Consider the following 26265-nt stretch of genomic DNA (forward strand, 5'->3'; position numbering starts at 1 on the left):
TGTTACCATATTCAGGCTGAAGGCTCACTTGGTGGAGCTGTGGCCTTGTGTTGGGGGACTCAGGGAAGGACAGTGCAGAGAGACCCCTGACTTCTCGCTGCCCCTTCTTCCCACCTCCTGCGAATCCTATCACCCTCCTCTCCCACAGCCCTGGCTGACTCTAGCAGGGCAGGGTGAAGAATGGAGGGGCCAATAACCAGCCCCATTCGGCTCCAACTCACCTTCCCCTACCCACCCACCCGTCACCCACAGGCCTCCATCAGGGCCTGGAAACATCCATCCCACTGACCACCATAACCCTCATCCCAAACTCTCCCCAGGAGAAGAGACTCCAGCCAGCCAGAAAACAAAAGCAGCCCCAGTTAACTAAACTAAAAGGGGACTCACTGGCAGGATCTTGGGAAGTCTGCAGAACGTACAAGAAGGATGGAGAGCCATGCCTGTGGCCTCCTCAGGGAAGGCTGCTCCTGCCCTGCTAGACTCCTCTCCAATGCGAAATGCAGGGAAAGAATGCCAAGGCTGAATGCCTTGGGCAGGGAAGGGGACAGGACCCAGAGACAGCGCCCTGAGACAGTCCCCAATGGGGCAGAGCTCTGTGCCCAAAAGAAAGGGAGATGGAAGCCAGGTGACTACAAAATTAACAAATGTCCTCTTCCATTTCACAGGAGGCACATGGGGCTGGAGGGGGCACTGACCCACAGGGACACCCTAGTTCTACGTGTGACGTGGGCTGGGCAACAGAGGTGCTGTCCTTCCAGGTGGCAGCTGGCTCACACACCTCGAGCCACGGGGAGTTCACAGAGCTTCCCCATCTTACAAAGGGCCTGGTGGGTAGAAGTCATGGCCACTCTCCCAAGGGCCGATGGGAAGATGAACAGAAGCAGACTTGGTCCAAGACACCTTTTATGTACATGGTTTATTCCTCCCAACCCCCGTGCTGCAATCCCAGCCGCAGCATGGAGCTGCCCACTGCCTCTTCCCACAGGGGCCTCTTCCCACAGGGGCCTCCTCCCATGGGGCTGGATCTCCAGAGGTGGGGTGGGGAAAAAGAGGAGAGCCTGAGCACAAGGCAGCTCCCCTGCAGCCTCAGCCCCCTCCCAGAGGGAAGCGAAGAGGAAAGAGCAAGGCGGCACAGAACTGGGGTTCAAATACTCAAGAAGCTACACGATAGAAGACAAAAAGTAGCACGCTCCAGGGAAAGAGGGGCCAGGGAGGAACCAAGGTCAGATCCTGCCCCCCAGTGGGGGGCATGGTGACCCCAGGACCCAGAGGGTTGAGAGATGGAACCAGGGAGAGAGAAGAATTTGGGGGTGCAGGGGCCCAAGGATGGTCCCACCCTGGCCTGGACCCCTGGGTGCAGGGAGATGAGGATAGAGGAGCCCTTGCGCTTGGCAGTGCTCGGGTGGAGAGACGCCTACAGCTTGGTCAGGTCCAACTTCAGCATGTAGGGTGGGGGGCTGTCTCCATAGGCGTGGGACGGGGGAGGGTACACCGACCAGTCTGGCTCTACCATGAAGCCCTTGTGTTGCTCCAGGGTCAGGGGCTGCAAGGGAGGTATAGGGAGGGCAGGTTACTGAGCCCCCACCCTGCAAGGCTCCTTCGCACCCCTGATCTCAGGTCACCCCAACTAAGGGGGGGCTTTTCCCCCATTACACAAGGGAGTGAAGAAACTTGCCCAAGGTCACACAGCAAGTCAGGGGGCCTTGCTTCCACGGAGAGGGGGTAGCCCCATCCAGAAAAAGGGAGCAGCTCTCCCCCACCCCTCCTCCAGGCCTGCCCACTGACCCAGCCCACCTGGAACTTGAGGTGCTGGCCAGGCGCAGTCACCAGGGTGGAGCAGCTCAGCCACAGCATCACCAGCACGGAGAGGAAAAGGCAGCAGGCCAGGATCCAGCGAGGAAGCCCCGAGCGCCTGCCCAACATGACATGTATGTTCAGCAGCCCTAGTGGGGTCCGCGATGCCCTCCGCTCCTGCCCCACCCCCACCCCCAGGGTCCTGCCACCCACCGAGACATGCAACTGAGGAAGTCACTGTCCTGCAGCTCATCAGACTCCATCTTGGCCTTGCTGCTGGTCTTGACTCGGATCTTGGCCTTCCGCACCTTGTCCAAGGGGCCTAGAGGGTCTGAGACACAGGTTGTTCTGCAGTGGCCACCACGCCTTCCGCAAGAGGCCACAGAAGCCATGGAGAGGAGAAAGGGGGCCAAGACCTGGGACAATGGGGCATTGAGTCCTGGAACAGATCAGAACCCTGGGAAATGGACCATGGAACCCTGGGAGAGGGACCATGGAACCCTGGGAGAGGGACCATGGAACCCTGGGAGAGGGACCACAGAACCCTGGAAACGGACCAAGGAACCTTGGGAGATGGATCATGGAACCCTGGAAGGACCATGGAACCCTGGGAGAGGGATCATAGAACCCTGGAAACGGACCAAGGAACCCTGGGAGATGGATCATGGAACCCTAGGAGCCAGACCATGAAATTCCAGGAGTTGAGACAGAAATCCCAATCCTAGAGGATTCATTTGCCAGAAGGACTCCTTATGGCAGTGGAACCACCTGTGAAAGGAACATGGGTCTAAGCCCAGACCTTACCCACGTGCACCTCCAAGGCCTCAGGATGGGATCCCCGCCAAATCACCTCCACTCGCTGCAGACGGGCCCCCTCGTGCCCCAGGCTCTCTATCACAGGCTGGGTCTGGGCCGAGAACAAGACAGCACAGAGAAGCCCTTTAGAAAGGCACCACCTTGGCCCTGGGAAGCACCACTCTGTGCCCCACATGAGCTACATTGTCCCATGCCCAGCTGGCACCTAGTTCTGCTGGATGCAGGAAGGGCAATCGCCTGTGGAGCTGTGGGCCATGACATCAGGGATGCTGTTCCCTGCAGTTGTGGGCCCCTCAATTTGTCTTGACCCCAACCTCCAATCTCTGAAGTAAGAACATGATCCAGGCCAAGACAACAGAATCACAGGGATTGGAAGAGTGGTGGTCACATGACCCAGACAGGGCCAATCAGAGTGAATCCCAGCTTAGTTAAAACTCCAGAGAAGTTGTACTTTTAGAGCCTTAGGCATCCACCCTGCTATCAGAAGGAAACTGCTTGCCTGGGAAAAAAGCCACCACAAAGAAAGCAGAATCAGGCTAGAGTGAGACACTGAACCCCTGGATCCAGCTGTGCCTGCAGCTTACTTGATCACCTGTGGACTTTGCATCCCATGAGCCAAGAATGAATGTATCCCACTTTCTTACCCTGATCACCCACCCACCACTCTGGTGTGGCCCCTGACAGACCCCTCACCTGGAACACCACCACCTTCCCATTGTCAGTCTGCAGGTAGTATGTCCAGGTGGAGGAGACGAAGCCCTGGGCCGAGTTGACAAGGTCATTGCAGAGGGTAGAGAACAAGTCCAGAAGCGAGAGAGCCCCACTTGGAGCTTCCAGGACCTTTCTCTGCCGAGGGGAAGCCCAAGGCATGGAATGTGACTAACGTAGGACATTGACTGATGGCAGGGGAGCTGGGTGAGTCCACTGTGATCAGAATTCCCTAAGTGGTTTGGGGCAATAGAGCTTCATAACAGGAACACAGACCTCAGTACCTCACTTGGCTGGCTCTGTGCCCTCGGGGAAATGGACTGCCCTCTCTGAGCCCTAAAATGGGAATGATTCTCTTCCCTCATGGGGTTGCTATGAGATTTCAACTAGACAATAGCACAGCACAAGTGCCTAATATATAGTAGCTGCTGTTATTAAAAATTTCGCCATTATTATTTTTCTTTTTTTGATGGCATCAGGAGAGAACTCAGAATAGGAAGGAATGATTGTGGCTCTATGTTTTTATGAACAATGAAAGCCTAGAAAGGATGGAGGAAAATGGGGGAAGAGGGGAAAGGGCTTTCTGGGGAATCCTAGCCCATGGGTCTCTCGCTGTGATGAATTATTTCCTATGCCTCAGTTTCCCCTGATGCAGCATTACCTAGACTCACTCATGACTATGACAGGTGAGTAGTTATTATTTCTCCCCAGTTTGGCGGGGAGAGGGGCAGTATGTGTATGCTTGGGAGGTTGCTCCTCTCTGAACCTTCACTCTGAGCCCCCCAGATGACAGTGGCCACCTGTTCGTTACAAGGAAAGTGCTTAGACCAGCACCTGGCATGCAGTAGATGCTCAATAAAGTCAGCTCTGGCACCACTGAAGATGAGTGAGGTGAGGATTGGTCATAAGTCCTGGTGGCACTGGCTTCAGATGCACAGCTCTAACTGTGTGATCTTGGGCAACTGCTTTGTGGGCATGACACAGGGGTGACACACTGCCCCTGGTGCCTCCAGGCAGCATGAGAAATTTGGGACAGGCTGAGGTCAGGCCTGGACCAGGAGAAATGCTTGCTAAACAATAGCTGTTTTCTGTTATTTACTTTTTGCAAGGTGGCAGGGTGGGGTGGGGTAACTTCCCATCTCACTAAGATGACAACTGAGGCTTGAGAAGTGACATGCTCAATTGAGAACACCCAGTAGGCCCAGAACGGAACAGAGAGCGTGGGAGACTCTGGATATTCCTGCAGATTTGGGGGAGGAGGGTTGAAAGGAGGGGATAGGAGTCCAGGGCCACAGGTGGGAGGGAGCCCACCTTCTGCTCAGACTCCGGCTCAGGGTTCTGGCTCCAGCAGCCCTCACTGCAGGCCTGCTGCTCTGTCTCCTTCATGTAGGCCTCCACGCAGGCTGCAGGGGCAGGAGGAAGTCACTAGCGGCAGCCCTTCGCAGGCCACCTCTCCCCAACCAGGCCCACCTGGCCAGCACTCACCTGCTTCACACTCAGCCTGTGTGGCATTGGGTTTGGAGCTCCTGGCCACAAACCGACAGATGGAGAAGAGGCGGCAGCCTCGCTCACAAGCACTGATGAAGACCGCCCTGTCATACTCATTCTGGGACTTGGAGGAGGCGGCCTGCTTGAGCTCCTCCTGGGAGGGGGGACAAGGGGCTCAGACCAGGGAGAGGGGCAGGAGGAGGTGAGCACTGAAAGCATTCAGGGGAGGAGGTAGAAGATTTGGTTCCCCTCCCCCACATCTAGGAAGACTGGGAGGAGACTAAGAATATTAGTGGCAGCTCTTAGCTCTGAGGACAGAGGGCTTAAGAAGGGGGTTGAACGATGGAGGCTGCTGGGTTTGGGCAATGGTTAGAAAACTGGGCAAGACAGAGGGAAATGGGCTTCCTAAGCCTCCAGGGAGGAGGGAGGAGATTGAGGGGAATTCTCAGGCCTGAGGAAGGAGGGGGCACTCAGAGGAGGCTTGTCACCTTTCAGCCCTGGGAAAATTACGATCTAGCTGGGGGCGAAGGGGTTAGGATAAGAGTGGGGCTGGTAGCTGGGAGGGTGTAAAGGAGGATATGTAAGTTGCTTGGGTGGGGGAAGGAGGATGGGAACGTCAGGCCTGAGGGAGGTGGGGGTTGGGCACCCCACCGCTCTTGCGCAGCAGAGTGTAGCCAGAGCCCGCCAGGTGGCATTAGGGTCCTCAGTCCTCACCCCACTCCAAGCTTGGAGGGACCCCCAAACCCCGCATTCATCGGAGGACCCGCACCCCAATATCCTCTCCCACAGCAGGAACCACTAACCCCTCCCCCATGGGAGGAACATCGCCATCCCCATCGGAGGCACCCAAACGCCCGTGCTTGCCGCCATCGAAGGGACCCCAGCCTTTTGCCCATCAGAAGGACCCATCGCCATGGAAAAAACACTCCCCATTTCCGACCCCTTCCCCCTCCTAGGAACCCTTGTCTCCCGCTCCCAACCGAGGGGCCCGCATCCTCAACCGGTCTTCGGGCTGGCGCCGCATGCGCGTCACCTGCGAAGGCTGCGGGCTAGGGTAGCGGTCACGGCACCGCAGCTGGCAGCTCTGCGTGTCCCCGAGCTGTGGGGCGAAAGGGTCGCGGACGGGAGGCGCGGGCGTGCCGGGCGGAGGCTGCAGCATCAGCAGGAGGAACGGCAGCAGAGCCACGGGAGCCATAGCCGGGCGGGACGCGAGGGGCGCGGGACGCCGGCTCCCGCAAGCGCGGAGGATGCGGCGGCAGCGAGGACCAGACCGCTGACGTCACCCGAGCGAGGCAGCCTGGGAAGGAGGGGGCGGGAGATGCGGCGAAAGGGCGGGGCAGCGGCGCTGCGGCACTGTCTGGGTGCCGGCAGGTGGATGGCGGCCCCCGCCGACAGTCTTATCTCGGGAGTGCCCTGACACCTCCCTTGTATCCACTGGCGAGGGCGTAGCAGCCTGAGCTAGGGGCCAAAAGGAAACAGTGATGAGATGGGAGGGCGGTCTATTATCCAGGGTATCAGGGAGGGCCTCCCGCTGAAGGCTGCGTTTGAGCTGGCCATACCGGAGGGCAATCGAGGCGGAAAGAATAGCAGGGGCCCTGAAGCAGGGAGGAGGTTGTGCGAAAGGAGGTGGGAGGGCGGTGAGGCTGGAGCCCAGCCAGACGGTGGAGATAAGAGGGTCGGGAAGATCGCAGGGCTGGATCGGCCAAAGCCTTGGGAAGGTCTCTAGCATCATCTCCTTTGATACCCAAATGGGGGGGCGGTAACTTGTGTGCAGTTTGCCACCTTTAAGAAGCTCTCCCAGCCGCTCCAGGACTCCCCCAGCCTCGCCTTTCTCTGGCCCGAACCTAATCCACATACCTGGGGAATCAGGCCCTTGCTCCCCGCGACTGAGTGGAGCTGAGTGAGAGGGGGCATAGAGGTACAGCAGGAGTGGTGGATGCTGCTAAAATGTCTAATTCTCATGGGAAAACTTGGGACAAACGGACACGTCTAGTTTCCATAACTGCCACTCCCCCAAGGTGACAGATTGTGGCCCCGTGAATCGCGGGTTAGGAGGTCACCCGAGCCTCTTCCATCAGGCATGGGAGTGGGGGCGCCCTTCTAAACCTGGGTCACCTGCAAATATGACCCCTCTCCCTGGCGTGGCCCGCACAGGTGCCTGCGGAGGCCGCACTGCCGCCCGTGCGTCTTCAGTCTACGCTCCGCCCCTGCAGACGGGGCGGCAGCTACTTGGGGTCGGGGGGTCAGAGGGCGCCGCAGGTTCCGGCCGGGGAGGAGGGGAAGGCGTGGGGGGGTGGCTGGCGCACCCCTCCCTACCCGGGCCGGCTGCACCGCTTTCATCTCCGCGGCCTCAGCCGGCCCCCACGTGGCTTAATCAGGCGCGGCTGTGCCTGGCGGACCCCGAACATCTGGATCCCGACGCGCCCCTCCCCCGCCCCGCCCCTCCCAGGCTAAGCCACGGCGACCCTGCGGCGAGAGCCTTCAGCCGAGGTTTGCACGAGTGCGGGGAAACCCCGCGTCTAACCCGCCGCTCGACAGGCCCCCGCTTCGGGAAACAGCCTTTGGTTACGACCAGTACTGTCCCCCATTTCACAGGTGGGAAACCTAGGCCCCAAGACCCCTGGGAAGAGCTAGGATTCAAGCCTACACATGTCAGTTCCAGAGCCCCACGCGCTTAAGCCTTCCACAATTACCGTCCTGCATTCATCCCAAACAAAACACATCCCAGGCATTTTCTTGCAAAAACCCTATAAGGAAGTACTGGTAGCATTTTCCCATTTACTATGAAGAAACTGAGGCTCATGGTAGCCAAGAGGGTCCGTCCAGGTGACAAACGTGAGAAGCAGAGGCAAGCAAACTGCAGGGGGAGGGGCGTCGGGTATAAGAGGCGTCGCTTAGAGCGCAACAGGAAGTAAGGACACCCCCAGTCCTTCTGCAGAGGGTAAACTGAGGCAGGAGGGCTTGGACCGCTGGCTTAGGTCTCCGGAGAGAAGGAATGAGAGAGTTTGATTGCCTCCCACCCACCCCCCCTTTCCGCTTCACTAGGTGGCTGGGGGCGGGAGCGGAAGGAGGACTTGACCCCGGCCCCCCAGGTGAGCCCCCGCGCCCCTCCTGCGGTTCCCGAGGGAGCAGGTCCAGGTGAGGGGCGGGAGGGCCGGCGGGCGGCCAGGGTCGGGTTTCAGGAAATCCGCCGACATTCCTTCGGGGCTTAAGAGGGAAAGTTAACTCGGCGCCGCCCCTCGCCCCCCCCACTTCCTACCCCCCGGGGCGGCCCGGCCGGGGGCGGCAGGCGGGGGCCCTGTGGTCGGCCAGGGCGTGAATCAGCCGCCGGCTCTGCGTCCGAGAAGGGGCAGCCGAGGTCAGAGCGGGTATCGGACAAACGCCCTTTGTCCCCTGCCGCCCTCACCACGACCCCAATGACCCCCATCCCCAAGCCGGGTACAGGCTGGGAAGAACGCACGGCCCAGTGGCGCCGGTGCTTGCGCCGGTGGGGAGGGAGGGAAAAGAGGCACAGCGGTCTGCCCCCCCCAAATGCCAGCGCCTCCTGGACCTCAGACATCGAGGTTCTCCAGGGTGCAGAGCGTGGGGAACCTGGGCCTCCATGGCTCAGAGCACACTGACGGGGATCTGGACTTAAGCAGCTCTGTGCTTCTGGGACCCGCACCTCCAATGCCTGTAACCCAGGCATCCCAGCTCCCCAGACTCAGCCTCCCCGGTGGAAATGATAAGGCCCCACCCACCATCTTGTACACACAGGTCCTGACCCTATTTCTGCCCTCCAACCCTGGGTCCAGGTCCAGAACATCACTGTTGCTGATACTTGGGAATACTGGCCTGGAACACAAGGCAGCTAATTTCATGCTGAGCCTTGAGCACCAGGATCGCACGTGGGAGAAGCAGCCCTGTGCCCTCCTCATTCCCAATGGCTCTGGGGCCTTATGGGGCCCTGAAGGTGCGGTAACCACCGCCTCCGCCCAGTGCCCCCTCAGTGCACCGGAATGACGCTTGGAGCTGGAGCTGGAGGGTCACTCCCAACCTAATCCTTATGTGCAGAGGGTGCAAGACTACAGAGGAGCCCTTCTCCCAGCCCATGTGGGGCCCTCCCTCAATCTGCCCCCTTAATACATTCCCAGCTGCCTTCAAGGACTTGGGTCAATATTTGCTAGAAGTTCCATCAATGCTGGTTCCTCTTCCTGTGCAAAGAGGTGGTGTGACTGGGAAAAAATGGGTTAAGCCACAGAGGTACCAAGGGCAAGGAAGGGTGTCAGATCTCTTCTTAAAGTCAAAGGTATGGGGTCAAGGTCACCCAGAGAACAGAGAGCACACTCCAGGGTGGGGCTGGACAGAACCAGGAAATCCAAAGGATCCAGACATACTCTTTTACAAGTAAGGACCAGAGAGGGGTTAGCTACTGGATGGGTCACACAGCATGCCAGGGGCATAGGCTTGGCAGCATGATTCGCTGGGACTGAGTTTTCTTGCTGCTTGGAGGGACTGAGAATTCTATCTTTTCATTTTGCAAATGTTCACTGACCTCTTCTCCCATCACGCTTGCTTAGCCCACTGTGGGGTCCTCATGGCTTTCAGGGTGTTCACAGTCTAAAGGAAATAAGTCGCTGGAGAAGGATGTTTGAAGAGCTGTATTGCAAAGACCATTTCAAAAGGGAAAGGGGATAGAGAGTGACTGGGAAAGGTAGGGAGCCCCTCTGAGAGTATGCACTTGACCTGTGACCTGATGGAAGAGAAGGCGCTAACTGGAGGAAGATTTGGGGGCATTGCATCCGTGCAGTGGGAACAGCAAATGTAGAAAGAACCTGCTTGGTTGGTGTGTTTGGGAAAACGGGGCTGGAGTGGAGTGAAGGAGAGGAAGGGGAAGAAGAGGGTGGAGAAGAGGAGGGGAGAAGTGTGGCAGGGCAGAGGAGACCAGCTTCACTTCTTTTAAAATCTCCCTCTCTGCCTGCTGTGCAGAAAGGGGCAAGAGGATTACGGAGAAGCCTGGGAGGAGGCCGGTTGGCACCCCAGAGGGAGGTGGTGGGACCTGGACCCTAATGGGGTGGGGAGAAGGGGTCAGAATAGCAGGATGGGGCTGTGTTTTGGAATCAGAGCCAAAAGGATTTGCTGATGGATGTGACATGGGGGATATGCAAGGAGAGAGTTGTCACGCACGCCTCCAGGTCTCTGGCCTGAGCACCTGGGTGGATGGGGGAGCGTTTTGCCAAGATCCGGAGATGACTGGGGGAGGAACAGAGATTGGGGGAAAATATCAAGATTTTGCTCCAGAAGGCTGAGTGAAGTCCTCTAAGGAGGGAGTCAAATGTTGAAGGGCAGGGTTTGTGGGGAACCGGGTTGGTACATATCCAGGATACAATTCCAGCCAAGAACTGCCACCTGCACTTCACTCTCTGGACCACCTGGCAGGTGAGACTATGACCCCATTTTTCAAAAGTGGCAAACTGAGGCCTCTGCTCCGAAAGCATGTGCCCCCAGTGCTCAGCACTATGCTAAGCGCTGAGACTGTGGAATCTGTTGCTGCACCGCATCTTCCCACAGAAACCTTTAAGCTGGCTGGGAGTTGCCCACTGTGCAGAGGGGGAAACTGAGGCAGAGGCCTGGCTGGCCCCAGGAAAGGGCAGTGAACCCTATCCGGCTTTAAGCCGCCCCCCCCACCCCATCCAAAGTCCAGATTGGGGAGTTGCGCATAGCCCCCAGGACCCCATCCTCCAATCCTCTTTTCTGTCACTTTGGGGTCTGAGTAGCAGGGGCGGAAGGCAGCTTTGAGCAAACAAGGTGGGGCTCCTGAAACTCCCTCAGACATTTTTACCCACCTTGGCTGGTTAGAGACATGAATGAGGGGTCCAAGCCTCTAAGGGAACCCCCAGAAGCTCCGGAGAGTTAGAGACCTTCCCCTGTCAAGGCACGCGGCTGGGGGCGGGGCTTCGACTCAAACCGCGGGCCGGGCGGGAACTCTCATTTCAGGCACCCCTCCACCGCGGCCTTGGAGGCCAAGAACCCTTTTATCTTGGGCGCACGGATCGGCTAGGAACAGGGAGGAGGGTGATGAGGTGTCCGGGCTGGAAGGGGGTCCCAAAACCCAAGCAATGGCCAAAGATAATAACACGGAGAAGGGTCCCTGCGCAAAAATAGTAAGACGAGCTATGCGTCGCTGCCGGCTGCCGGCGTTAGTTACCTGGAGTCGGCGGGCGGCGGCCGCCGAAGCGATTACTCACTGCGTGGCGCACCCCACCCGCGGGCCGCTGAGCGGATTTTTCCGTGGGGGGTGTCAGTGAGTCCAGGGGGGGCTCTTTCACGCTTTCGTTCTGGGCATCTCTCCTGCCCACCGGCGGGATCCGCGCAGGCCCCGGTCCTCGTTCCCACGGGGACCCATTTCCCCTGTCTGCCCACGAGGGAGCTCCCTCCTGAGGCCCCCGGGCGCTCTGAGGAACCTCAGCCCCATCCTGCGCTAGAGGGACAGCTGAGCCATGGTGAGGGCTGGGGACTCCGTGCTTCCAGCTTTTTTTCCGTCTTCCCTCCATCAAAGCCTGGGCGGGAGGCTGCCCGCGGAGGACGGAGGAGAGGGGGATGCAGTGGGAGAGGGGCAGTTGGGCCGACACCGGTGGGATCCGCGCACCGAGGGAGTGGGGCGGGTAGGGGGCGACTTTCAGGCCCCTGGGGAGGAAGGGGGGATGGATGTGGGAGCAGGCGGGGTTCGAGGACTCCGGCGTTCAGTGGGGGGCGGGGCCATAGCTGGGGTGGGGGCAGACAGAAAATTGGGGGGGGGGTAGAGGGCCAGGGCTGAGAGCCGCAGGGGACAGGGCCGAGAACAGAGTGTAGGATAGTGGGTGGAAGTATGGAAACTGGGTTGGGGGCGCCAAGTCCCAGATTGGGGGTGGGAAGCCTGTGGCTGGCTGAGTTCGAATGGGATATTGCAGGCCGGTAGGGGTTGAGTTGGGGGTTCTGGGCCGCGGGACAGGGCTCGCGCGGTGCGCGGCGGGGCGGAGGCCGGACGGGTGGGGCGCGCGGTGCCCGCGGGCGGGCGGGCGGCGGGGAGGCCGGTGCGGGGCCCGTGGCCCCCCCCCGGGGCCGGGCCGGGGGCGGGGCCGGGCGGGGCCAGCAGCGTATTAGCTCCTTGTCAATTCGGCTGCTCAGACTTGCTCCGGCCTCCGCGCCCGCGCCCAGCGACGTGCGGGTTCCCCAGCCCGCGCTCTCCTGCGCCCCGCGCCGCTGCCGCAGCCGCCACCGCCGCCCGCCGCGCGCCCCCGGCAGCGCCGGCCCCATGCCGGCCGGCCGCCTGGGCCCGGCCGCCCAATCCGCGCGGCGGCCGCCGCCGCTGCTGCCCCTACTGCTGCTCTGCGTCCTCGGGGCGCCGCGAGCCGGATCAGGAGCCCGTAAGTACCCGGCGCCCTGCTCCCCCCTTCCCGCCTGGGCGGAGAGCGTGCGCCCTGGGGGCAGCCGCGGGGGGAGGGGGCGCAGGCGCCACCTGGACGGCCCGGGAACAAAGGAAGGCGCCCCCCGCACGGCCCTCGGGGCGTCGTCACCTGCGGGGCGCACGACGCTGCAATTCCCCGGCAGGAGGGTCCAGCTTCCGTGCCCGAGGCCTTCTTACCTGGGCCGCCGAGCCAAGGACGCCCGGTCCGGCCCCCCAGACGTTGGGGGGCCGCGGCCTGGGGTCCTTTGCACGCAGGGACTCGGAGGGCGCACGCGACAGCGTCCGCGGACTCCGAGCCGCGGTGACCGCGGGGCACCTTTCGCGGGCGGGGGCGCACGCGGTAGGCGCGCTGGGTGCGGGCCTTGATCGGGCCCCCCTCCCGGAGGAGGGATGAGCCCCGCGAGAAAGGCGGGGCGGGAGGGGGGACGCTCTGGCCGCCTGGCGCGCGGCCCGGGGTCCCCGGGGACGCGCCTCTCCGCGGGCCGGCGCCGCCGCCCTCCCCCAGCGGGACCCTGCGCTGGGGGTGCGCGGAGTCCCCAGCACCCGGAACGCTCAGAACCGTTCCCTGCGGGCTGGGCCAGGCTGGAGCTTCCAACGAGAGAAATCTTTGTGAGTCCGTGGGTGAAAGAGAGAGGAAGTGGGAGCCAACTAGTCTGGGCACCGGGGGCCCAGCCTTGGGGGGTGGGCGGGAACCCACAGCCCAACAGGCTAAGACCCCGGCACCATCAGGAGCTCCTAGCTCCGGGCACACTCTGCCCCCGACCCCATGCACATCCATGCCAGGACACGGTCTCCACATCCAGACCGCTCTGGGACACACCCAGAGACACACAAAGACACACACTGGCTTGTGGCCCGTCACCCTCACCCTCAGACGCGTGCACACTGCATCCCAGATGCACATTCTCACACCATTGGGGCACACACACATTCCATCCCTGGTACACACACTTTTGTGGTCACACACTCATTCCTCAGGGGAGACAACACAGGAGCACACACGCAGGCACAGCCTGCCCTGGACACTCACAATCACTCCAGACCACGTCCAGGCACACAGGTTGCCCAAACCTGCACACACTGCTGCCTAGGTCACCCCACACTGCACAGAGCTATCTGCAGGCTCCCTGCAATGCTCTTCCAAAAAGGGCAGGGTCTGGGCACCCCCTAGGGGCATTTGCTGAAAACCCAGCTTGCCCAGGGTGCCTGGGCTGGTGAGGGGCTGCCCCGCCCCGGCCCCAGGGTCCCTGACAATTCTGCAAGGCAGTGGGCAGTGCCTGTGAGTGCCACCGTTTGAGGCAGGCTTTGTTTCCCAGCCTGTAGAGCAGCAGGGAAGGTGGTAGTGGGGCGGGTGGGGGGGGGACTGTTGTGCGTGTGTTTTTTCCTTTAAGGGGGAAGAAATTAAATAAAAGATTCTCACACCTCGGCAATATGTTTCTACTTACGGTGTGTCTTAGCACCTGACCAGCAGGCGGGTGGGTCGTAAAGTGTCTGCAGGTACCAGTGGGATGGGAGATGGGAACCCCTGTGGGGACCCTGGGATGGAGGCCACCCTCCTGTGTTGTTTGCAGAGAATCTCACACTTTTCCCTTTTAAAACACATGGTGTTCCTTTTTAATAACAGCAGTGGCTCCAGATTGGGAAAGGGGGGAGGAAAATCTTTTAAAGGCCCCAGCTCTGTGGGAAAGGCAGGAAGGCAGGGGTGAGAATGGGGGGTGTCCAAAAGCCTAGCCCAGGGATCTGCTTTGGGGAGCCTTCTAGGAGGCTCCCCCAATCAGACCAAGGGCCCCCCAACCTCAGGGGGCTGTTCCCAGCTGCTTCGTCTGGCTGGAATGTGCATCCTGGTCCCCAGTGCCTTGGTGCATTGTTTGGGGAAGTCTGGAGGGAGTGCGGAGCCAGCCGGGACCCCAGAGCTGGGAGGGGCTGTAATCCTAACAGTTCCTAGGCACGATGGACCTCATGATCTCATCTCATTAGTCTCCCCAGCAGGTAGAATATATTTTCCTCCCATTTTATGGAAGAGGAAACTGAGAATAAGAGAGGGGACGCCAATTGCCCAGGTGGTCCCGCTGAGTTTGGCACCCATATTCCAAGAGGAGAAGGCCTCCCTCTGACCTTTCCTGCCAGAGCTTGGTTGGGGGTGGGGAGACTGGCCTGTCCAGGCCCGCCTGGCCTTGCCCTCTCCCCCCATCCCCCGCCCAGCCCAGGAGGGCAGCTGCAGCTGCTGGCAAGTGGGCAACACCAGACCAGGCCAGGCGGGTGTGACAGAGGGGCAGTGCCCCCCAGCCAGGACCCCCCAGAAAGCCCATTCCTGACTAGGCTGTGACAATGGGTGGGGGATGCAGGAGGGATATGACCCATCCCCCAAGGGTTGGGAATGGGCCTGGGGTCTGGGCAGGCCTGGCAGTGCCTCCCACCCTGCTGGGGGGAGCCCAGGCAGGAAACGGTGGGTGGGCCGGGGCAGAGATGCTGGCAAGCCCGTGTTCTTGCCGGAGGAATTCCGAATTAGCGAGCGGCTGGCTGCCTGGGACCTCCAGGGCGGCCCCCTGGCCCCCCGCCCCTGGCCGCTCCCGCCTCTTCTGCTCTGGCCCGCTCAGCCGGCTCCTTCGCACGGATGCTGAGACCTCCGGAGAGTCCTGGGCCAAGCCTCAAACGCAACTGTGATCCCAGGCTCCAGCAAGACATGGCCCTCAAGCCAAATTTGCCCCGGAAAATCATCAGGGTCAGCCCTTGGAACCGTGTCCACCCCACCTCGCCCATCTGGGGCAGTGAAGGCCATCACAAGGCAGTCGTTGGCATTCAGGGGGCCTTCCAGGGGGCCAGGATCACCCTGTCCTTGGCTGACATCTCAGGGAAGCTGGGCTGCTTCTGCCTCTCTGCCCCCCTGCAGTCCCTTACAGCTGCCTGGGGAACCTTTTAAAATGTAAATCCCTCCTCTTTTCAGAACCCTGGAATAACTTCTCCCTGCCAGTCAGGCCCCTGCTGACCTCCAAGACCTCATTTACTACTATTCCTGCCACAGGACTTTTGCACTTGCTGCTGCCACTGCCTAGATTCTTTATCATATATAATTTCATGGCCACTTGTTTCACTTTATTCAGGTCTCAGCAGAGATGCCACTGCCGCAGACAGGCCTCCTGGGCCATTGAGCCGACACTACTGACTCGTGCTTTACTTTCTCCCTATTTATATTCTTAGATATATTTATTTGTTCTTTTTCCTGCTGCTTTCTTGGATTCAAGGCCCACTAGGGCAGGAATCTTGGGTATCTTGGTGACCATGTTGTCCCCAGCTGCTGGCACTGTAGGCTCAGTGAATGAAGGATTGAACAAGTGAGTGAATGAATCCCCACAACTGCTCTTAAAGGGAGAAGCTCCCTCCCAGAGGCTCAGAGAAGTAAAGTGACTGAACCAGACTTCCACAGTGAACTAGGGGCATTCGAATCCAGGTCAGCTGGCTTAAAGGTCACATAGAGTTGTCCTGACAATATTTTTACCCCTCTCAAACAACCGCGTGTGGTTGATACCATGACACACACTTCCCAGATAAGGTGACTGAGACTCAGGGAGGCGTGTCAGGGGCTTGGACTGTGTATACCCTCCCCTTTATGTGGGCCTTGGTTTCCCTGTGAGTAAAATGGGCTTTCTCAGGTTCTCATCTCCAGAAAGGGGAACCCTGTGCTGTCCCAACAGTCAGCAGGAGGGGAGGCATCGACCACGGTGTCCCCGAGGACCCTTTGCCCAGCACCCAACTCACACAACTCAGTTTAGCAGTTTAGGAAGTTACTTCCCAGAGTCTGATCACCATCATGGCCCTGGGGAGCGGGAACTTTCTTGTTCTCATTTTGCAGATTAAAAAAACTGTCAAGGGACAGCAACGTCCCTTTGATAGGAGTTGGGGGCCTAGAGCTTGCCCCAGCCACCTTCCATTCTGGCACAGAGTAGGACTTTGGAGAGTGACAAATCTGGGTTTGAATAATGTGCCCTTCCCTCAATCAGTGACCTTGGGCACGGGACTTCATCTCTCAGAGCCTTGTTTTTTTTTCATCCATAAAATGAGCAGGATTCTCATAGGGAATACTCCCACAGAAACACCTACTGTGTGCAAGGTCCTGCGGTTATGAGAGCAAGAACTCACAATCCTTTGTTTTTTTAACTTTGTTTTATTTATTTAAGTGTGTTTTTCCAGGACCCATCAGCTCCAAGTCAAGTAGTTGTTTCAATCTAGTTGTGGAGGGCGCAGCCCACAAGTGGCCCATGTGGGGATCGAACCTGGCGCAGTTGGTTAGCACTGCGCTCTAACTGAGCTAACCAGCTGTCCCCAGAACTCACAATCTTCTATTTCCAATTGCCAAAAATAAAATGAAATTAAAAAGAAAAAAGCAGAGTGGAGGGTTTGTCAGAATTATGTGCAAAGCTAGAGTGACTTAGATGTGAGTGGGTGTTTCTGCCTGAGGTTTGTAACAACTCAGAGCCTTGAGCAGGTCAGTGATGAAGTGCATGGAAGGAACTAACAACCTCAGTTTCCTTGTCTGTGAAATGGGGACAATAGTAAAGTGCTCCTTTGTAGGACTGCCATGAGTCCTGGAGGTCCTAGCATGGTGAAGGCTCAGGGCAGCTCTATCCCAGACTTGACAGGCACTCTTCTCTGACCCCAGACACAGCTGTGATCAGTCCCCAGGACCCCACGCTCCTCATCGGCTCCTCCCTGCAGGCCACGTGCTCAGTGCACGGGGACCAGCCGGGCCCCACAGCTGAGGGCCTCTACTGGACTCTCAACGGGCGCCGCCTGCCCCCTGAGCTCTCCCGCGTGCTCAACACCTCCACCCTGGCCCTCGCCCTGGCCAATCTCAACGGATCCAGGCAGCAGTCGGGGGACAACCTCGTGTGCCACGCCCGTGATGGCAGCATCCTGGCTGGCTCTTGCCTCTATGTTGGCCGTAAGTGGCTCCCAGGACGCTCAGAGGTAGCTCTTGGGAGCAGAATCTCCTTCTGGAGAGGGGCAGGAATCATGGGCTCTCTGGCTCAGGGCTGGACAGTGGGCACACACAGTAGCGTGGGTTGAGAGGTATGGGCCTCTGGGGTGGAAATGAGAGCCTGGAGACCCCTCCCCAACCATCTCCAAGAGAGTCCATGAAGGGGTCATGCCAACATCCACCCCGTTCATCCTCCTTCCACTCTAAGGTGGGGGCCAGCTGGAAGCCAGCAGCTCCTCCACCTGCCCATGGCCAGTCCAGACCTCAGCCCTTGCACCCCTCCCCAGTGCCGCCAGAGAAACCCTTCAACATCAGTTGCTGGTCCAAGAACATGAAGGACCTGACATGCCGCTGGACACCGGGGGCCCATGGGGAGACCTTTCTCCACACCAACTACTCCCTGAAGTACAAGCTGAGGTTGGTGGTGGCCTTTGGTGACATGTGTCCCAGCCTGGCTGTGTGTGACCTTTGCCAGGCCTGCTCATCCTCTCCGAGCCTGGTGTCCTGTTTGTACTCTGGGGCCACCCTGGTGAGGTCTGAGGCCCTGAAGAGACCCTCATGTGTCCTCCTCCTCCCTCCTGCCCCTGCAGGTGGTATGGGCAGGACAACACATGTGAGGAGTACCACACTGTGGGACCCCACTCCTGCCACATCCCCAAGGACCTAGCCCTCTTTACGCCTTACGAGATCTGGGTAGAAGCTACCAACCGACTGGGCTCAGCCCGCTCAGATGTGCTCACACTGGATATCCTGGATGTGGGTGAGCCCCCCCAGGGGGATCCTGTTGCCCCCCCCCCAAGCCCAGCCATGGCTGCATCTCTGGGTCCAACCCTGCTGGTTGGGGTGGGGAGTACCCATCAGTCCCCAGTCCCCCAAAGCAGCCAAGATACCCCCACTCTTTGGAGAACACCTGGCTTGGCTCCCTCCCCTTGGCAGCCCAGGTGTGCGGGAGGGGGCCCCCTAAGGGAGCTGGGAGGGGGCGCCCAGGTCGGAGGCGCCCCAGGAAGCCACAAACTGTAGCTGGGGGGGGCAGTGTGCAGGCAGGAGGCAGGAAATGGATGATCTGCAGCAGAATTGGGCCTAATCTAATTAGGGTGTTGCTCAGCCCGGAGCAGGCCTGTGCCTTAACCCTTTCAGCCCCTCAGCAAGGCCTCAAGGGGGGAGAGCCCATTCTCCCTGCTTAACACAGGGCTCCCAGAAGGATCCCTGGATGTCTCCAGGCTTGTAGCCACCCCCACCCCCTGCTTCCTGCTTCACTTCCTTAAGTCCCAAAGCTGCGGTAGGCTTGTTCTCAGCTTCAGTTGTCCCTCTGCATCCAGCAAGGCTGTCCTCCTGAGGACTTTTGTAAAGCTGGAAGGAGTGGAGGTGGATGGTGATGGCCCCCTGGCCTCCTGGGCATAATAATAATAATAATATCATAGGCCAGGCAGTTTCTACTTTTACAGAGTTCCCTGAAGATAGGATTATGTTTCTCCTGTCACAGATAATAATGGTGATAACAGCTAACATTAATTGAGTGCTTCTAGGCGCTGAGTGTTTCCCGAATATTGTCTAATGTAATCCACCCGGCCTCCAGGGGGACCGAGGGAGGGGGGAGAACGGAAGCAGGTGCCATCTAAGCCATGTGCTCTGGGATTTGAACCCAGACAGGGGCCAGCCAGGTCGGAGGAGCCCCTGACTAAGCCCTGCCCTGCCCCACCCCGCCCCGCAGTGACCACTGATCCCCCGCCGGACGTACATGTGAGCCGTGTTGGGGGACTTGAGGACCAGCTGAGCGTGCGCTGGGTTTCCCCGCCGGCCCTCAAGGACTTCCTCTTCCAAGCCAAGTACCAGATCCGCTACCGCGTGGAGGATAGCGTGGATTGGAAGGTGTCTGCCCCCACCCGGCCCGGCCCTGGTCTGGTCCCTGCCTGGCCTCTGACCCTGTCTGTCCCTACCCTTGCCGCCCAGGTGGTGGACGACGTGAGCAACCAGACCTCATGCCGCCTGGCGGGCCTGAAGCCGGGCACTGTATACTTCGTGCAAGTGCGCTGCAACCCCTTTGGCATCTACGGCTCCAAGAAGGCAGGGATCTGGAGTGAGTGGAGCCACCCCACGGCCGCTTCCACCCCCCGCAGTGGTGAGCACCCCAACAGGTTTGGATGGGCTGGGGACCACCCCAAACCAGCCTGGGCTTCTGTTTTCTTGTTTAGTGAGGTCTCAAACTGGTGTTCCCCCTAGTGGGCTGAGTGTGGCCCCCTGGATCTGTTTTCTTTGGCCTGTCATTTGAAAAAAAACAAAACAAAAAACACTTTGATCTACTTGCAGACATTTAAAACAGGAAGTTTTAACACAAATATCCTAGATTCCCTAGAAAAATTGTCTAGAAAATGTAACAAGACACACACAGCCAGCATTGCTCCACAGCCCCCACGCGGGGTCCTCTCTCTCCAGTTGTCCCATTCCCAACTGACCTGTTTCACCCACCTATACTCCCTCCCTAGCCCCTTGGGGCAAGTGAGTTTGAGACCCTTGTTTCCAAGGCTGATGGGTTGCCAACTCTCCCTCTGATGGGCCTCAGTTTCCCCTTCTGATCCAGGTGGCGGATGGGGATGATCAGGGGCCTGGGTCTGACTCTCCTTGCCACTTGGGGTTCCTCTGAGACCACGGATCTCCATTCTCTTCTTTGTGAAATGATATGAAATCTGTTACTTGAAATGTCTGGCCTCAGCTTCCCCATCTGGAAAGTGGGGATGATAATGACTTTTACATTATTGTACATGTGAGATGAGATAACCCATGGAAAGTGCCCTCATGGTGAGCGCCAATTAAGTCTCCCTTCCCCTGCCCCCCCATAGTTTCACCCCAAGGTAGGCCCCCTTTTCTCAGGTGAGGGCATTGAGGCCCCAGGAGGTTCTGGAAGCCTCGAAGGTCACATAGGGTTCTGAATTCAGTTTGCTGGAAGTCCAGGCCCACGCTGGTGGGACGATGGGGAAATCAAGGCCCAGAGAGGGTCCTAGAGCAAGGGAGGGGCAGAGCCCAGCTCCAGCCAGCTTCCCAGCCCCATCGTGGGCCCCTCCAGGTTCAGGGGTGGGCGGGAGCTAGCATGACCGGGAGGGGCCTGAGCCTTGGCCCCTGCTTGTGCCCAGCACCTGTGATTCTTGCACGGGAGCCAGCAGGCGGCTGCGTCCGCAGAGGAGGCTGGGGAGGCCAGCAGGGGCGGCAGGGGCCGGGCTGTGCCAGGGCCTGTCAGCGGGTCCCTCGCGTTATTTATGACGTGAGGCCGATGTCCTTATCCGCCGGACTGTTTGGGGCTGGCTGCATCCAGCAGCTGGACAGACAGGCAGGCTTCCCACCTGGCCCTCCCAGCCCATTCCCCTTACCATTGGCTCGTGCTCCCAGGGCCTGTCTGCTCTGAATTCTCTGTCACTCTCTTCCCCTCTGTCTGTGTCTTTCTGCCTTTCTTGGTTTCTGTGTCCCTACATCCCAGGCTCTCTGCCCTCCCAACTCCATCCCTCTGAATTTCCTTGGCTCTCCCCAGTGTCTTTGACCCTGCATTTCCTGCCTCTCCTCCCCATCGCTCAGTCTCTGCCTCTGCATTTCTCTCGCTTTCTCTGCCCCTTACTCTCTCTGCCTCTCATCCCTTTGGCCTTGGCCTCTCACCTTCTTCCCGACCCCCTTCCATTCACACCTGGCTCAGGCCACAGGAATCGGATTCCTGAAGATGTGGAGGAGGAGCCCTTTCCTTCCCCTATCCCCCACCTCTTCGGGTGCAGCTGGGCTGCTGGGCTGGGCGGTGGGGAGGACCGGGTCCCGAGGAAATGGGAGGGAGGTGCCCGAGGGGAACAAGGTTCGCCGCGCGGGGACCCTCCTTCCGCTGCCCGCGCGCGCCCTCTGCCGGGTGCGCCCTGACACTGCCGCTCCGCCCCCATCAGAGCGCCCGGGCCCGGGCGGCGGGGCGTGCGAGCCGCGGGGCGGAGAGCCGAGCTCGGGGCCCGTGCGGCGCGAGCTCAAGCAGTTCCTGGGCTGGCTCAAGAAGCACGCGTACTGCTCGAACCTCAGTTTCCGCCTGTACGACCAGTGGCGAGCGTGGATGCAGAAGTCGCATAAGACCCGCAACCAGGTAGGAAGGAGGGACCCGCGGGCGAGGGGTAAGGAGTGGGGTGGAGAGGTAGGTGCGCAGCCCCCGGACACCACCTCCTTCCTTCCAAGCACAGGACGAGGGGATCCTGCCCTCGGGCAGACGCGGCGCGGCGAGAGGTAAGGGGAGCCCAGGTGGGTGGGCGACAGGGAGACATGGGCCCTCCTGGTGGTCAGTAGGCCTTGGACCCCTCCCCCCAGCCTTGTTTTTTATCAGCAATTAGTTAGCACCTACTGTGTGCCTGGCCCTGTGGCTTTTAGCCCAGGAAGAGCACCCTACCCCTTGAAAATGTCCCAAGTAGAATATCATCCTCAGGAAAGAACATACTTGCCCAAGTTAGCATGTTTGAGCGCCTACTGCATACTGAACCTGTGCCAAGGGCTTTACCTGCAGGACACTTACTGGGACGGATATCCTTATTTCTCAGATGGGGAATCGAGGCACAGGGAGAGGCAGTATCCTGCCCAGTCACCCAGCTGAAAGTGGCCAGGCCAGGACCTGAATGGGGCCCTCCTCAGTTGCTCTGTGGTGCTGGCCCCTCCCAGGCACCCTGCTTAGCCTGGCTTCCCCTCTGCCTGCAGGTCCTGCCAGATAAGCTCTAGAGGCTGGGGCCACCCTCCCTGCTACGTGGAGACCCAGGGCTGCACCCAGACTGGGGCCACCTCTGTACCCTCACCTCAGGGTGCCCAAGCACCCTCAGCAGGAGCTGGAGCAGGTGCTCTGAGCTCTGATGTTCACAACATCTCTGGCCTCCATGTGAGGCCACCCTTGGGTGCACCCCAGTGGGAATGTGTGAGGGTCGGCCAAGCTGCCCAGAACCCTTGCCAGGGCCAAGAGGGGTCATTACTCCCCTCACCCAGGACCCCTCGAGTCTTTTTAAATAAACAAGCTATTTAGGTGCCCTGATTGTGTAGGTGAGTTTGGGGCTGCAGTGGCCAGGGGTGGGAATTGTAGGGGAGGCATGAGGACTTCTAATGACCCTTTGCGATTGAAATCCTCACCTCCCAGAATTTCAGACTCTTTCTCTCCAGGATCTGAAATATCTGGTTCTAAACTCCTTGGAGAGTGTGATTCAAAACACCAGAGTTTCTTCAGTTGGGGGGCGGGGGGCTGCCACCTTCCATCCCTGCCCCGGTGTGGCCCCCTCCCAGGCACATACACCCCAGCACCCCAGGATGTAGAGACAGTAGAGCAGCTGCAAATGAATAATTCTTTATTGTGGGAGGTGCAGAGACCTCGAGGAGGGTCAGCAGCCCAGTGGGACACAACCCCAGCCAGCTGGTAGTCAGGGCTGGGCTGGGCGCCACCTGCCCCATTTCCCATCTCTCTGTGTGTCCCTGGAGAGCTGCCATCACTCGACAAATTCTGCATCAAACCTGAGGTCCTGGAGAACCTCGCTGATGGCCTCCATGGTTTTAATTACCCTAAGAGAATGGATAGGAACTATAAATAAAACCCAGATGGGGCGCATTAGCCTCCGCTGCGCAGCTCTGAGGGGACTGTGGCAAGCCTCGGGCCCTCCTGCCTGCTGCCAAACCTGCAGACAGCACTAGCAGTGGGGAGAACCACTTGGATGCTTGGGAGCAGGAGTGGTCCCGTAGGTCACAGTGGGCAGACAGAAATAAGACATCTTGGGTGGGTGTATGCCATCAGGAGGGTGTATACAGTATGACTGTGGCAGATGTTGAGGGGTTATGCATGTATGTGAGGGCAAAAATGTGCAGGTGTATATGCCTGGTGGAGCCTGGGTGACTGTGTCCAAGCTCCACATCCAGCCATGAGTGGGACTGGCATGTCTGAGATGCCCAGCTGTTCCGGAAACGCACAGCGAGTCTGGTGTGTAAACGGAGGAGGGTGTGTGCACGGGGGGAATATGTGCTATGTGTCTGAGAGTCACCAGATGTGGACTCCAGTGTGCACACCCTTAGGATTGTGTGCAGGTCTAAAGGGTCTGACGGTACCAGCCCTGGGGCACACCTGGCGCCATGTGCAAATCTAGCATGGCCAAGCCACTGGGAGGCAGCACTCACTTCATCTTCAGTTGGTGCGTCTGTAGGGTGTTCTCTTGTCCGGTCAGCTCTGGTGCCCCCATAAGTTGCAGCAGGGCCACCTGGTGCGGGTGGGTGGGGCAGTAGGGAGGATGTCACAGCGGGCAGAGGCCACCCTCTGCCCTCCCACACACATCAGGGAGGAAGAGATACCGGGAAAGGCAGTGCAGGGGTGGGGCTGTGGTGGGAGTCTGGAGGGCTGTGCTTTGCGAGGGGGGAGCCGAGGATTCATTTTAGAGACAATCTTGAGGGGTGAGAGATGGCAGGCCCGAGTCAGTGCCTGGGGCAGTGTGGGCGTGGCCGCACGTGGGCGAGGGAGTAGCAGTCAGCCCGGGATTGGTGGCAAGGGTGGAGTAACTGGAGCCTCATAGTCTCAGGCGCAGGGCAGGGCGTTAGAATCCCAGGGTGGAAGTGGTCCCAAATTTTAAGACTACGACGGGGATCTCAGAAGTGGGCGTGGCTTGAGGGTCCCAGTGTAGTGCGACGTGGGCTTGGCCTGGGAATAGTGTATCTCGGCCAGGATTGGCTGTAGGGGTAGAGTAGGCAGGACTGTGGAACCCTAGCGGAGGAGTAGGCAGAACCTAGGCAGGGTGTGTGTGTGTGTGTGTCACACAGAGGGAACGCGGCCTGAAACCCACGCCCCCCACTTACAGCGGGGTTGGGGACCGGACCTGAGGCATTAGGAAGAGCCAGAGGGGAGGAGCGTTGTGCGGGTGGGGGCGGGGCATCCTGGAAAGCATTGGGCTGAGGGCGGGGACCGGGATGGATGGACGGGTCCTGGAACTAAAAGCCTGGAATGAAAAGGAGCGGATAGGTGGGAACCAGGAGGCCAGAGAATCTCAAATTAAGCCTTAGTGGAAGATTGAGGTGGGGTAGCTAGAGGTGGGGCCTGGGGCTCCTGGGACGGGGTTGTGGGGGACCGGAATGTGACCATTTGCCCCAAAGGCGCAGAGTGGGCCGAGGAGGCCACCGCGGTAGAGACCAGGTTTTGGAGTAGGGAACAGCGACCGGGGGCGGTTCCTCACCGTGGCCAGGCGCGTCTGTTCCAGCTGCTGCAGGCTGCGCACGTGGCCCGCGAGCAGCGGCTGCGCTCTGGGCCCGGCCAACTCGGCCTCGACCGCCAGCACCTCCCGCGAGACGGCGGCGAAGGCCTGGGTCACCTCATGCACTTTGCTCCGGTAGCGCGGGAAGTCGTAGGGCGGGCCGCTACGCAGGTACTGGCGGTGGCCTCTGCGGCAGGTGGGGGTCCTGAGGCTACGCTCCCAGGTCCTGCACCCGCATCGGCCACCTAAAAGTCCCCCCAGGAAGTGTCCCTGGATCCCAGAGTGTGGAGGACGCTGATTCCTGCAGGGGAACCCGAGGTAGGCCCACCCGCTTGGGAAAAACAGGCGCCCCGCGGCGTGGGACGTCCGAAAGTGGGGACGCGCCCTGGGTCTCCCGGAAAGCTCCGCCCCCAGGCACGCCCACCTCCGGAACAGGCTAAAACACCCTGCGACCGCTGTTGGCCCATGTGCCCGTACTTACTCCTCCAGCCGGCGGAAGGCCTGCGCGCGTTCAGCCTGCAACTGGTGGATGCGCTGCACCAGCGCCTGTATCGGGGCATCTTTCTACGGAGCGGGGAGCACGGCTGGGGCTTGAAGCCCGCGCCCCAGAGAATGCGCCACCCGCCCCGCCCCCTCCCCGCTTGGTCCTGGGCTCACCCAGGGCCACGGCGGCTCCTCGAGCTCTGGGGCTCCTGTGGCTGCCTCTGCTTCGGGCGCGGTGTGGATCGCGGACTCAGCGGCAGCCTCGGCGGTGATCATGACTGCGCAGCCCCGGCCCCGCCGGGGAGCTGGTTGCTCCGCTGCTCCAGGCGCCCCCTGCAGTCCCGGAGGTCTCCGGACCCAAGCGTGTGGACGGCCAACCCGGAAACCTGAAGACCTGGAGATCCCGCCGAAGAGAAGGGGGGCTTCTCAGGTCCGACAACCACTCCCACCTCACCTTTCTACTTGTTCTCGCCCAGCGCCTTCCTCCTGTTGTTTGCCCTTGAATGATGTTTGGCTTTGGGTACAGCAAGGCTGTCTCTTGGTTTGTAGGTTTGTTTCTATGCGCTTATGTCAACATCGACTTCCTCTCATCCCTTCTCCAAATAAGGAAAACGGAGTCCGAGGTGCTATCTGTCATCTAATGCCACAAAGTTGTGACAAGAGCGGTTTTTCAACGCAGTTCGACATTGGACAGCTCTCTAGAACCCAACCGACTGTAGTACTCCTCAAAAATGGGCTGTATGAACACCTCAAAAATGACCTGAAAAGGGGTCAGGGATGAGGCTAACAGGGCCTCACGTAAGCGCAGAGGCAGTCTCTGAAGGCTTTCTGCTGGAAATACACTACCTAGCTTGAGCTGAGAACTTCCTTCTCCAGGGGTGGACATGGGAAAGAACAGGAAGATGGTGGTGGCCTGGCCTAGTGAGGGGGTCAGTTTGACAGGGATGAAACGAACTGATGAAGTGACTGAAACTCCAGCCTTTAGCTGGCACTGCAGGTCTCAGCTATTCCTAGGCATTGTGTAGGCCTGGGTTGTCACCTACGCCACGCCCCAATTTTCCAGAAAAAGTATGGCCGTGTCAAGGGCAGTCCAGTGTACAACCCTCACCTGATGTGCAGTCTTAAAAATAAAACCACTGAGGCCTACCCCTTGGAGATCATTAGTCTCAGGTGAGGCCCAGTAATGTTTAAAATTCAGAACAGGTGTTTTATCCTTTTTTTCCCCATCCACCCACATGTGGATCCATCCAGGGCCCAGCCGATCCACAGTCCCGCACTGTGGTCTTCATTTCTATATTATAGATGACAAAACTCAGATGGGTGGGCTTGCTAGGCCATGTGGTGGAGAGCCAGGACTGAACCTG

General features: G+C 59.4%; 3 protein-coding genes across 15 annotated transcripts; 1 reads left to right on the forward strand and 2 right to left on the reverse strand.

Moving 5' to 3' along the window:
- Window positions 1-897: 897 nt before the first annotated feature.
- Window positions 898-12735, reverse strand: TMEM59L (transmembrane protein 59 like). 5 transcript variants are annotated; one of them, XM_074337842.2, is made up of 9 exons: window positions 12410-12735; window positions 5840-6103; window positions 4804-4960; window positions 4630-4721; window positions 3304-3456; window positions 2599-2701; window positions 2008-2125; window positions 1795-1912; window positions 898-1543 (listed from the first exon to the last, which is right to left on the reverse strand). In XM_074337842.2, exons 2-9 carry the CDS (start codon window positions 5999-6001, stop codon window positions 1415-1417), a joined length of 1032 nt encoding a protein of 343 aa, XP_074193943.1. In that variant the 5' UTR covers window positions 6002-6103; window positions 12410-12735; the 3' UTR covers window positions 898-1414. The 5 variants fall into 5 exon arrangements, with proteins under 5 accessions (XP_074193943.1, XP_019592318.1, XP_019592319.1 ...); XM_019736759.3 differs by lacking the exon at window positions 12410-12735 and adding an exon at window positions 10994-11308; XM_019736760.3 differs by lacking the exon at window positions 12410-12735 and having other exon boundaries at window positions 3304-3369; window positions 5840-6112.
- Window positions 11932-26101, forward strand: CRLF1 (cytokine receptor like factor 1). Of its 6 annotated transcripts, none has more exons than XM_074337838.2 (9): window positions 11932-12191; window positions 16890-17171; window positions 17495-17624; window positions 17798-17967; window positions 18919-19076; window positions 19158-19326; window positions 21122-21309; window positions 21399-21446; window positions 25451-26101. In XM_074337838.2, the coding sequence occupies exons 1-9, from the start codon at window positions 12080-12082 to the stop codon at window positions 25505-25507; spliced, it is 1314 nt and encodes a 437-aa protein (XP_074193939.1). In that variant the 5' UTR covers window positions 11932-12079; the 3' UTR covers window positions 25508-26101. The 6 variants fall into 6 exon arrangements, with proteins under 6 accessions (XP_074193939.1, XP_074193942.2, XP_074193938.1 ...); XM_074337841.2 differs by having other exon boundaries at window positions 21404-21446; XM_074337839.2 differs by lacking the exon at window positions 25451-26101 and adding an exon at window positions 21909-22228 and having other exon boundaries at window positions 11933-12191.
- REX1BD (required for excision 1-B domain containing) lies at window positions 22524-25457 on the reverse strand. Of its 4 annotated transcripts, none has more exons than XM_019736764.3 (5): window positions 25076-25457; window positions 24900-24982; window positions 24401-24605; window positions 23358-23437; window positions 22524-22751 (listed from the first exon to the last, which is right to left on the reverse strand). In XM_019736764.3, the coding sequence occupies exons 1-5, from the start codon at window positions 25175-25177 to the stop codon at window positions 22679-22681; spliced, it is 543 nt and encodes a 180-aa protein (XP_019592323.1). In that variant the 5' UTR covers window positions 25178-25457; the 3' UTR covers window positions 22524-22678. The 4 variants fall into 4 exon arrangements, with proteins under 4 accessions (XP_019592323.1, XP_074193945.1, XP_088648506.1 ...); XM_074337844.2 differs by having other exon boundaries at window positions 24401-24663; XM_088792380.1 differs by having other exon boundaries at window positions 24401-24719.
- Window positions 26102-26265: the final 164 nt, after the last annotated feature.

This window comes from Rhinolophus sinicus, chromosome 15 (genome assembly GCF_057876585.1).
Source record: "Rhinolophus sinicus isolate RSI-liver-muscle chromosome 15, RSI-T2T, whole genome shotgun sequence".
Classification (NCBI taxonomy): domain Eukaryota; kingdom Metazoa; phylum Chordata; class Mammalia; order Chiroptera; family Rhinolophidae; genus Rhinolophus; species Rhinolophus sinicus.

Bases quoted from the DNA above. Each gene is read 5' to 3' on its own strand.
- TMEM59L (XM_074337842.2), bottom strand. From the start codon at position 6,001: ATGGCTCCCGTGGCTCTGCTGCCGTTCCTCCTGCTGATGCTGCAGCCT. The intron at 4,722-4,803 runs GTGAGTGCTGGC...CTGCCCCTGCAG, and splicing joins ACAGGCTGAGTGTGAAGCAG to CCTGCGTGGAGGCCTACATG. The intron at 2,126-2,598 runs GTAAGGTCTGGG...CCTGTGTCTCAG, and splicing joins GGCCTTGGAGGTGCACGTGG to ACCCTCTAGGCCCCTTGGAC.
- CRLF1 (XM_074337836.2), top strand. From the start codon at position 12,080: ATGCCGGCCGGCCGCCTGGGCCCGGCCGCCCAATCCGCGCGGCGGCCG. The intron at 12,192-16,889 runs GTAAGTACCCGG...CTCTGACCCCAG, and splicing joins GCGAGCCGGATCAGGAGCCC to ACACAGCTGTGATCAGTCCC. The intron at 17,625-17,797 runs GTTGGTGGTGGC...CTGCCCCTGCAG, and splicing joins TCCCTGAAGTACAAGCTGAG to GTGGTATGGGCAGGACAACA.
- REX1BD (XM_088792380.1), bottom strand. From the start codon at position 25,177: ATGATCACCGCCGAGGCTGCCGCTGAGTCCGCGATCCACACCGCGCCC. The intron at 24,720-24,899 runs GTAAGTACGGGC...GTTCCCCTGCAG, and splicing joins GCCTTCCGCCGGCTGGAGGA to GAATCAGCGTCCTCCACACT. The intron at 23,438-24,400 runs GTGAGGAACCGC...CACCCGCACCAG, and splicing joins AACAGACGCGCCTGGCCACG to GTGGCCCTGCTGCAACTTAT.